Genomic DNA, 11,629 nt, shown 5'->3' with positions numbered 1-11,629 from the left:
TGTACTATACGAATAAAACGAGTTTATTAAGTGAATCTAAAGTGTGTAATTTCGTAGCACGAACACTTTTATTTCCTGCGGCTGACTCATTTTACTGTGCAGTCTGCGATAACGATGCTGTATTAATTGTTCAGCGGGTAAGTAACAAAGAGCGGTACCTAGTGTTGCTTGCTTGTTTCACTGACGGCTATAGTTTTGCATCGGCTTTGTGCGAGAAGAGAAAGTAGTTCCACTTGAATATTTACACAGAATTTTCAGCAAATCTGTCTAATTTAGGTTCACTTTCGAAGCTAAGAAAATGGATGAACATGTTTACACCTGATGAAAAAATAGGGCCCTGACAACAACAACAAAAACATCGCATTTAATTTCTTGTTCGCTTTATTTTACTCTGTTTCGAAAGCTCGTTTAGGCTTTTACACTTAAAACTTTTAGAATTATTTTTCGTAAATTCTATTATTCGCTGCATCACTTTGATCGTCAATGGTTTTGTACATAAACATTTGACACGTGTTTTTCCGAACACAACAACTGCTAGTTTGAATTGTCGCTTAGCTAACCATCGAACGGTTAGAGAGAGAGATAGACAGAATAAGGAGCTGAGCTGCAAAGAGTTTCATGGATTGGATGGGATGGTGAAGGGAAGGGCAGTTACGGAAAGGAACAAAAACATATTAAAAGCAGGGTGTTATGGTGTTACAGTATCTTCTTGATTTCATCGTACAGCACCAGTACGAAAGCGCCGCCGGTACCACGGAGAACATTGGAGAATGCGCCCTTGAAGAAGGCACCACTGCCCTCCTGTTTGGCGATGGTGGCCCAGCAGTGCAGTGTGCCCTTGTAGACCATCTCAGATTTTGCACGGCCAGACTGCATCATCATGCGACGACGGACGGTGTCGAATGGATAGGACACAATACCGGCAACGGTGGTGACGACCTGGAGCAAGAAAATAGGAATGTAGTTTATGCGAAGTACTCTATCAAAGCAATACTAACCTGAGCGATGGCCCAGCTGATGTAGAATGGAGTGGTCTTCGGGTTCGGCAGCATACCACGAGCAGTGTCGTAGAAACCGAAGTAGGCGGCACGGTAGATGATAATACCTATGGATTAATCGAGTGTTTTAGTAGCTTCGAACCAGGGTCTCAGCTGTTAAATCTTTGTACCTTGGACAGATACACCGAAGCCTCGGTACAGACCAACAATACCGTCTGTGCGGAAGATTTTTCCAAGACAATCACCCAAACCCTTGAATTCGCGAACACCATCCTTACCGACATCAGCGGCGAGACTATAAGAAATAAAGAATATAACTTTTAACTTATAAGACCATATTGAATGAATCTTACCGGGTACGGGCGAAATCGAGGGGATAGACGAAGCAAAGCGAGGTGGCACCGGCCATACCACCGGACGCCAGGTTACCAATGAAGTAACGCATGAATTGGGTGTTCTTGTCGACACCGCCCAGGAAGATCTGCTTGTACTTGTCCTTAAAGGCAAAGTTCAGTGCTTGCGTCGGGAAGTACCGGATAACGTTGGCCATGTTACCACGCCAGTACGCTCCGAAACCCTGCTCTCGGGGGATACGCACGAAGCAATCGACCATACCCTTGTATCGATCGGCTTCGGCGATCTGCTTCGAGATGTGCTGTACCTGCAGCAACAGCTTGACACGCTCGATGGGGGCTACAGCTGTCTTGGAGATGGCCGCCGAAATGCCTCCGGCGGCAAAATCCTTAAGGAACGCAACGGGATCTCCTAGTCCGGGCATTGTGGCTGGGGTGGTTAGACGGGGTCCTGGGAAATATCGAAGCGGAAGATAGTGTAACTGCATGTTTGACTGAGGGTTGCTGAAAGTTTTATTACTAAAAACCTACATCCAAGGAAAGTTTCACATGGATTTGGATTTTTTTTATTTTTAGCTTAAAAATCCAATCTCACATCACAAACTATTTTAACTGGGAAATGCTCACACACCGGTACATTCGTAATCTGCTATATGTTTGCAATCTCAAGTGCCACTTGCACTTGCGGGTTGTATGGACCCGAAAATGTTAATAGACCCTATTCTGGACTAGTCGGCGTTAGACCGCACATTGATTACCTCTTAATCGGTCAAGTGAGCAGTTGAAAACTTTGCACAGATAGTCTGGGAAAATGGAGGCTTTCCCATGCTACTGTAAAAGGGATACGATTTTTAAATATGTTTTGAAAAATATGGGTATCAGTCTTTCTAACGGGTACATTCCGAAAGCGTGGTGAGAAATAGCTGTTAGATTTATTCCCAACAGTGGGTGTTGAAGTTATGAAGCAAAAAAGACTATAAGGCCCTTCAGCCTCTTTTCTTCTAAATATTTGATCATCACATCAAAAACGTGAGCTTCCGCTTCATTAAATGCAAACATGAATATCAGCGGGGAAGATTAACGATCACGATCACCCTGTTGCAAAATTAAATTCTTGCGGCTGTCCTCGAAGTGGCGTTTTGTCAACTTTGTGGGGAATCAGGAATCATTAGCGACTGACTCAAATGGCAGCTATTTACCACACTGGTTTAAGAACAATAGCATATCCTTGAGTCTCAAGTCTCTGTACACAGGTTCATCTATGTATTGAGAGTCAAAAATCCGGATACGCAATTACATTACGGCAGACTAGCTACATATCACATGATATATGAAGCTCCGTAATTGGATTCACAAAGATCACACGAATAATACTCAGCGCGCTGAATAGTAACCATGTGATAATACTGTAATTGTACTTGGAAAAATGCAGCAAATTCTTTGAAATTTTTAGATTCACAACCGGCAGAAAAATCTTTGTTTGAACGCAAGTTTGCAAGCTACGCCAATGACATGTTCGGATGCGGCCCAAGAACAAAACTTGTGCCTTCAACAACTTATCGACAGTGGCTCTGGAGCAACGAAGTTAATCGCAGTGCCAGCTCTAGCCAATTCGTCCGCCCATTCATTTCCAGTAATACCGGAATTACTGGGTAGAAGGTAGATAGCATTTGAAATGCTAAGTTCTTCGAGTTGAATTCGACATGCGATTACTGATTTCTATCCTGAATCTGCCGAACTAAGTGTTTTCACGGCAGCCTGACTGTCAGAGCAAAAAAAGGTTCTTTTACCACAAATTCGCTGTTGATGTGCTGATTGACGCCACACAAAATCGCGAAAATTTTCTGCTAGGAACACGATACTGTATCTTCCAAGAGAATGAGATTGGTTTAATCTCATTTTACGACAATAGACACCAGCACCGGCTCGGCCCTCCAACAAAGAACCGTCAGTATAACAAACTACGTATTCTTCAAGTTGTCACTCCATCCAGCCAGACAGCCATTCCTCGCGAGGAGGACATTGCACATTAAAAGTTAAAAAAAAAATATGTGTGAGTGTAAGGTCCCAGAGATTAAGTGTATACTCATCCGAAGTAACCATTTGGGGCCACAGTCTTGTGTGGCTAGTTGCACGAGCTGTTGGGTTACTGTTTTAGAACCCAGTAACCTCATTAAGACGGTATGCGCAGGAAAGCGCTTCTTATTTCAGAAACACATAGGGTGAAGTGCCTATTTTCACCATACTAAGCAAGGTGCCTCACTAATTCGTTAATTTCTCGCTCTACAATCAATTGAATACGTAAAAATTGGCATCAACAGCTTTGCTTCGTTGTTAAGAACCAATATAATAACACAAATGCACTGAAAACAGTGAAATTCTCGTGTTTGAGCGCAACGAAAACTCGAATCGAGTGCCCCTTATTGTTGCGCTACCATTTGACTCAATGCGTTGAACAAAGATGGCAGACACTGCTCTAACCAACGGCTTCAAATGGGTAGGGTGATAACAGAAACATGGCGCAAATGGGCTCATCACCCTATCACAACTTGTGTAAAAATCTCTAACGTTTTCGAAAGTAGTTGGGATACCTCCGCCAGGTGCGCTACTGTCGTTATGTTTTTAGTGGCTGAGTTCGACTGAATTGACAGCGGTTATACCTCTACCCAGTCAAACCATTCCGGAACCGGTTCGGACTTCTGAGTGGATTCAGTATGGATTCCATTCTATTAACATATTTGTTCGATCATGGATGTTGTGCAGTAGGTGTCGGAGAACGCACCAGTAATCGCCATCAACACTATCCTATGAAGATGGTTTAACTTTGATTGAAATGTCATAACTTCTTCCATCTGCTACCAAACAAGGCACCCGTGTGCCAGTATTTGTCGAACAATTGTGTGGATGCGCTGAATCTACTTGGGTTTGAGTCCCCAATATTTGCCGAAGGTCCGTCTACATTGGCCGAAGGCCATGCAAGCTTTCTTGATTCGTTGTAAGCTGCCCAATCAAGTTTGAGGTCAAGAATTACTCCAACGTACTTAACTTGATCTGCGGCAACAATTTCAGAGTCAATGAACTGCAGCGGACGAGCTCCGGTTGTAATCCTTCGTTACGTAAAAAGCCCCATTGATGTTTTATTTAAATTAACTAATAGTCCAACATGAAGACACCATTGTTCAACAATACAGGCTTGTTGGATCAAATCAAAAATTGTGGTAATGCAAATACCGGTTAAGTTTCCTCAACAAGCCATCGGTGACAAGGTTCCATAGAAGTGGCGACAGCACACCACCTTGAGAACATCCGTAGACACTCAGTTTCCTTATCTCTATTTGTCTTAACGATGAGCACAGATGTCGGTTGCTAATAATTGCGTGTATCCAGTTCGTGATGTATGAAGGTATTCCATGACCTCGTGCTGCTTTCAAAATGAATTCAACAGACATGTTGTCAAAAGCACCTTCAATATCAAGGAAAACTCCTAAACTTGATTGCTTTTGCGAAAAAGCTTTTTCAATGATGTAGACAGCATTGTGTCGGGAGTCGAACCGTTTATTGTCAAAGGTGTTTGAAGGTTATTCGGGAAACTAAGACTGAGCCTAAAATCTCGAATTATGATTTGGCAAAAAACTGAGTACTGTGCGGCTTTAAATGTTTCCGAGTAGATAAACAGCACAATCGAAACAAACAATCAATTCATTTTTTTGGGTTTTTGAAGCAAGTGCCAAATACCTTCTTTAAGAATTTTTGTGGCAATCCCAAAAACAAAAATCTTAACCACAATCGAAGCTTAAAACAACAAACCGTTTCAGCTGTTCTACTTCCCAGTTATGCTCAGCCGGAAATGACCCGGAATTCTGGCTGGCTCCAGATCGTATTCCGGCTCCAGTGACACAACCGATTCTAGTTAGAATCACTTGTGTCACTGGAGCCAGAATACGAACTGGAACCAGCCAGAATTCCAGTTCATTTCCGGCTGAGCTTTACTGGGCTGGTGTTGTCCACAGGCACGTAGCCAGAGGGGGGGCTAGGGGGCTAAAGCCCCTCCCGAAATTTTTCAAAAATAAATTTAAATAAATCGGCGACTTTTAACAAAATTTGTTGCTCATTTGGTTTGAACAAATTATTGAGAAAAATTTGAAGAAGGCTATTCCTAACCACCAAAGGCATTGGTCACGAAATTAAGTGTGCTTTATGCTTTTGCTCGAGCCAGTGCGAAGCGAACGACAAAAATAGTAACTTTTATATTGTGTGCCTTGACCAAAGAATAATAGAAACTGTTACTATAATCAAATCAGTGAGTAGCAGAAGCAAGAAGTGGTGCTCCAGCCAAATACGGTGATTATAAAACTATTGATATTTCTCATAGGACCGAGCATTCATGTGAAACATTTCCTGAAGGTGTAAATGGTGGTTAGACTTTTGGAAGCCGCCTTTATCGAGTTCTACCATGTCAGGCATTTAGCGCTCAACAAATTAGCCCAGACGAAACCATTCATTTCGCACAACTTGAAACACATGGTTGTGTGTGACAATGCTATAATTAAGATCCTTCAGTATATGGACGATGAGAAAATCAATGTTCCGCTACAAGATCGGATACCGCTTACTCGCAGATTAATGTCACATTTGGAGAAATGGAATCCATTCGGAAGGGCAATTATTGAGGGCGAGAAGCAAGGAAGAAATCAGATATTCGCGAACATAAAGGCAGCAACTACGATAATGACACGGAAATGTACAATAGCGAAATAGAAATAAGCAAGACATAGTTGGTGAGGAAAAAAATATTTCCTCCCCTCGTAAAGAGGTTTCTACGTGCAATGGCTAAGCGCTTGCACGAAATCTGCCGGACAACCATTTAAACTCGTTATATTATTTTTATTGTTTACATAAGGGAATATATAACAGATCCACGACCCCGTTTGTTATTTGTACAAGATAAGTTTTTGAATTGCACACAATTTTGAATTTCTGTATTAGGTCAGTGCACACTGTGCACTCTGCACTGTGCTACACAAAAAGTATTTCAATCAGAACGATTCAGCCGAGAAGACAGTTTTTGTTTCGCGTCATTTTAACGCAATACCATTTTTATTGACATTTTTATCATTTAATTTTTACGAGGAATTCGTTCCGTACTAATACACTGTTAATCCGTAAATCCGTGATATCTGCAACAAACTTGTTAAAGAAAATTCTTTTGAAAGTGGACGGGTCAAAAAGTGGTAGAACAATAGGCAGTCACGAAGAGTGACTAAAATGTTGGGACTGATTGAATCCGTAAGCTAATAAGTTAGGATAAGTGTTTCGATTTCATGTCTTCAGTATGTGACAGTCTTCCGTTCTGTTTGTGCTCGTCATGGAACAAAATGAGAGAGATAATCTTAAATGAGAGAGATATGACAGGAAAAAAAATCAACCAATCGAAATCAACTCAAGATCACTCTTCTTTATTTTCTATACACTCAACACGAGTGCTTTCGGAATTGCGCTTTGATCTTATAATTTCGTTATGCGTACTACTTTGATGCGTTGGGTGCAACAACTTTAATTGAAACTTTTTCCCAAATAGTGGTAAAACAAATCTGTAATCAGACAAACATTACAACTTTCTTTAAGATGGCATACATCTCTTCCAATCTTGATATTTTGGTGGTGTCATCAATGTTATATTTACCAAATTTTACGTAAATTAGTAGCATTCACTAATCAGTGCTAAGTAATTTTCTTTCGATTAGTGAACAAGTTTTGAGCAGTTTCGCTCAGTAGATTAAATTCTGGGTAGTTTCCATTAGTAGATTAAATCATTGGAATATATATTTTACATTGTCCAAAAACCCATGAATTCCGAAATAAAACCTTCAAATGTTCAAATATAATATTTACTTAAGCTTGGTAATCTTCTCAAATTTCAACGATTTTGCAAGATTGCTGAAAGTCAATAGAGCTAAGGTTCTTATTCTTGCTTTGTAGTGAAATATTTTTGCACTCACTTTACATTTTGACTTTTACTATAGTTTCAGGGATCTAAGAAAATCAGTCTACGATATTTTTAATTCGAATGTTCAATGATATAAAAATATCTAAAAAGAATTTACTTAAATAGATAAATAGATAGTTATTTTCAGTTGCCTGATAATATTGTCGAAGATAGGCTTTAACCCATTTCCCACGAGAGTCAAATAAAAAACCTGTGTTTTTCTCAGGATTGTTATGATTACGACATTATCAGTATCATTTAAATTGAAAATTTCATAAAGTTGAGTTAACGACATTCCCTTTGCTCGGACATTCTTTGCAACGGTGAACTTGGATTTCACACTGATATATTCCTATCCATGGGGACAACCTTGACGATGGTTTCGTTCTCCTGGTTAGCAAATGCGTGTAAAATTTCGTGAGACGGATTTTTGCATATTTTTCTACTCATTCCAATTTAGCGTCTTTTACAAATTGTGAACGTGTAGTCTAGAGTGCGTAGCATTTTCACGCAGCCCCAAATACTTTAAACTCTTGAATATTCATTTTTGTAACTAGAGAAATTTCTAACTTGTAAATTAATAATAATCAAATTTAATTCGTCGATGAACTATAGCCTTTCTTGTAACTGACAATATATTTTTAGGGTGTTTAGTGTCTATGTCTTAGTTTTGGAATTGTTTTCACTAAGAACTTTTCATAATTACGTTCAGTTTCCAGTGACTATCTCAAGTCGTCAGAATTAATACATTTATACAATAATTTTCAAGCCCCTCCCGAAACAAAATCCTGGCTACGGGCCTGGTTGTCCAAAGGCGTTCTTTATGTTTAAAGGTGCGCCGACAGTGAAGTCAAATCTACCAATCGAACATGTGCCTACCTATCGTGCAAAGTAAGTATTAGCACAGAGAGCAGACGTCCATCTTCAGCATTCAACTTGTGTAAAATCTCCAACGGTTTCGAAGGTAGTTGGGATATCCAAATCAGGTGCGCTGCTGTCGTCATGTTTTTTTTGTGCCTGAGTTTGACAGAATTGACAGCGGTTATTCCTCTACCCAGTCAAACTAGTCCGGAACCGGTTCGGACTTCCAGCATGAATTCCAGCTCAAATCGGTTGTTTTCTTTGAGCAAGACTCCATACTGAATCCATTCAGGATTTCGAACCGGTTCCGGAATGGATTTGACGGATAGTTGGGATAGGTTGGTGTGCCGGCGCTACTGTTTATCGTATATTAATTCAAATGTTTACACGCGTTTTTTAAATATTTTTGTTCGATCATGCATGTCTGTTCTCTGTGGTATTAGTGTTGATTGAAATAATATAATGTCAAATTATTTCAATAGATTAGACACTAATTCATTTTATTAAATTCTTTCAATAGACAAGACACTAATGCATTTTATTAAATTCTTTTGCATCAATGTGCAAAAAATTACATGGAAGAGTATTTTAAATAAAGAACTGTAAGCCCCGAAACAGTAGCTTTTTGATTCATTCCGTGAGAATTTATTGTGTAGCTCGGTTGAAATCACTCCAAGTTACAGCAAAAGCTATGGTTCCCAGAAACAAAGACGTAGTCATCATTTTATTCAGTGTTGCTTATTTCCCTGTACGGAGCTCTAATATTACATAGACTCTGGTGCTAACGAAACTAGCGTGATGTGTTTTGATCGACGATGAAACACAATACCGATTTCAAACACATTTTTGTTTTCGCGAAAACGTTCACTAATCAATTTATGATTTAGCAAGGGATCCGTTCCTGAGGGCAGAACACCAGTATGACAAATCAGGTTATGAATTCGGATGTATATGCACTCGGAAGGAAGTGTCTCAACAAAGGGATTTTACACTTCATTAAGTCCCATGATGGTTCAGTTGCGTTTTGGCAAGATCTAGCCAGTTGCCATTAAAGCAGGGGCGTGCTCCAATGTTACAACGGCAATTGTGTAGAGGTCAACCCAAAAGACTTGAATCCACCAAAATGTCCACAGTTCCGTCCAATTACGAAGTATTGGATGATAATGTAGCGGAATCTGAAGATGAACAGAGCAATCCCCAGCGACATTGGTCGGATGAGGAATTCGCTGAACCAACTAGCCAAGATCGTGACTGGTGAAGGTGGGCGCAGGTAGATCAACAGAAAAGAGAGATGAATACTTTCTTCAGTTATTTTCGCGATATAAATATAATAACGTCAGTTTGTTTTTTAGAAAGTTTTTCGATTGAAAGACAGGTTAACAAATATGCGAAATTAAAAGTGTCTCCCTTTCTAAATGACCTAGTTTATCACACTAAAGCACAAATAAATTTGTTAACAAATAAATAATAAATAATAAAATAATATTTTTTCTCCACATACCACATCTTGCATTGGCTTGCAAAGCCAAAACAAAATGATTCAATTTCACTAGTTCTCATCAGTTTAAAAATGAACTCCTTTACTTGCAGGACATCACGCTTAACCAGGAATTTGCTCAGGAACACAATTAGTGTCTTAGTTTTTGAAGCTAGCGTCAATCCGTCACTAAGTTAGTTTCGGATTCTGATGAGACAATGGACACGAATTCCATAACTAATTTAACAAATAAATGATTTCAAATAAAAATATGAGAATTTCCTACACTAAAGCATCACCTCCTTTAAACAATTTTTCTGAGTTAAAAGATGTTCGGTAATACAATCGTAGAAATTAAGAGGACGCACGTCAAGCCTATCGAAGGACGGTCAATGTAATTGTATATTGAAATTTAAACTCATATGAAGCGCTGAATGATATTCTGTGTATATTTAGAAACATTATTCTCGCACTCTACTCCAGATGCCATTTTCTGCTGATTTTCGAGGGCAAACAAGCTTTTCGTTGGGATTGAAATTTAATAGTAACAACTAGTATGGTAAAGAAATAAACCATATTAAGCTAGTAAAAGGCACTAAATTTGAGATCAAGTCAACATATTTGTATCTAAAGCAGTTCCTCGAAAGTACTTTTCGCACTACACTTGAATTTCAAGTTACGATGTAAAGCCGACTGGTATAAAGACAGCTGCGATTCTTGCCCGTGCATGAAGCAATGATTACGTTTGCCCTATCCTACGACTGGTCATTGATGAAAGAAAATTCTTAAGGATGCGATTCGATCATTGAATTATGCAACTGTTGATTGGCATCCGTTTTGTTATGCAATTGAGGCGCTGTAAAAATATTTCTCTTTGTGTCTGGTTCCTCTGTCACATCAGCTGTTTTATCAGACGGATCTTCTCCTTAATTATGCAACACAAACAGTACATTATTATGTTGACAGTGTTCAATTAGTTTTTTTTTTAAATTTACTCTTCACTTTATAGGATGCACAACAGTTTCTCCGTAATTTGTTCTGCGCAATTGATGCCGTTTTCCACTTCTTACGTAACTACAATAATTCCACTGCAATTGAGAGTGCATCTTTTACGATTCCCGGACTGCACTACTACGCACGGCACACTGAGATCTTTGCCTGTGGCTTACCTAGGTTGGAACGGCTTATCAGCTAAGTGGCTGTGATGTGCTATCACAGCGACGATTCGAAATTGCTGCTAGTAGATATCTCGACTTGGCAGATTATCCCGCCAATGTTCTGTGGAGGCTGCGTTGGTTCGATCTATACTCGAAGACCGCGGGACAGTGAGTAACCCTTGCTTTAAGATGCACCGACGGGGTAGTTTAGCTGCATGCAGGGTTGGTGCTCACGACCTTCGCCTCTTTTTTCCGCAAATATCCCCACAGTGCGCCGAAGCCGTGAGAGAGCGCACGAGGGAGGACCGCGCGTTAACAAGTGCATCTCGTGCATCGTTTACCGACGCAATCATATGACTATTCGAGGTCAAGCATGGTGACAACAGCTGTTGCTCGGTTTCGGTCGGTTTCGGGGTGATAGTCACCCTGAGCAAGGTCTTATATGTAGGTAAGGGTGATGGTAATGTGGACCGTGGCGAAGGGGTCTGTTTTGGAAAGGTTTTTACATAGATTCAAGAGAATTTTTTTGCTTAGACGCAAAGGAACACATATGCCTGCTATATATGAAAAATAAATTGGGGGCAATTCTGTCAAGATAGAAAAGTTGGCATGAGATGTACATATTATAAATAATTTTTGGAGCATATCCTAAACTACCGTTTTTCAAATGTCACATATCGTTAACTAGTGTGACTTGTTCCCTTTTCCTCTAAAGGGCAATCAGTCGCTAATTCCTGAACAACATTACTGTCGAGTTTAGAAAAAATACTGTCAATCAGTTGGCACGCGTTTGATAG

At 39.9% G+C, this 11,629-nt stretch overlaps 1 protein-coding gene across 1 annotated transcript; it reads right to left on the bottom strand.

Moving 5' to 3' along the window:
* Positions 1–363: 363 nt before the first annotated feature.
* LOC131677330 (ADP,ATP carrier protein 2) lies at positions 364–11,015 on the bottom strand. The gene is made up of 5 exons (XM_058957076.1): positions 10,845–11,015; positions 1,352–1,802; positions 1,169–1,293; positions 999–1,105; positions 364–939 (listed from the first exon to the last, which is right to left on the bottom strand). The coding sequence occupies exons 2-5, from the start codon at positions 1,774–1,776 to the stop codon at positions 697–699; spliced, it is 900 nt and encodes a 299-aa protein (XP_058813059.1). The 5' UTR covers positions 1,777–1,802; positions 10,845–11,015; the 3' UTR covers positions 364–696.
* Positions 11,016–11,629: the final 614 nt, after the last annotated feature.

Source organism: Topomyia yanbarensis, chromosome 1 (genome assembly GCF_030247195.1).
Source record: "Topomyia yanbarensis strain Yona2022 chromosome 1, ASM3024719v1, whole genome shotgun sequence".
Lineage (NCBI taxonomy): Eukaryota > Metazoa > Arthropoda > Insecta > Diptera > Culicidae > Topomyia > Topomyia yanbarensis.
The sequence above is the reverse complement of the archived record's forward strand: the minus strand, read 5'-3'. Positions and strand labels throughout refer to the sequence as shown.

Excerpts from the sequence above, each read along its gene's own strand:
- LOC131677330 (XM_058957076.1), bottom strand. The coding sequence starts at position 1,776 with ATGCCCGGACTAGGAGATCCCGTTGCGTTCCTTAAGGATTTTGCCGCC. Across the intron at positions 1,106-1,168 it reads CTTCGGTGTATCTGTCCAAG|GTATTATCATCTACCGTGCC; the intron begins GTACAAAGATTT and ends ATTAATCCATAG. Across the intron at positions 940-998 it reads TCAGCTGGGCCATCGCTCAG|GTCGTCACCACCGTTGCCGG; the intron begins GTTAGTATTGCT and ends TTCTTGCTCCAG.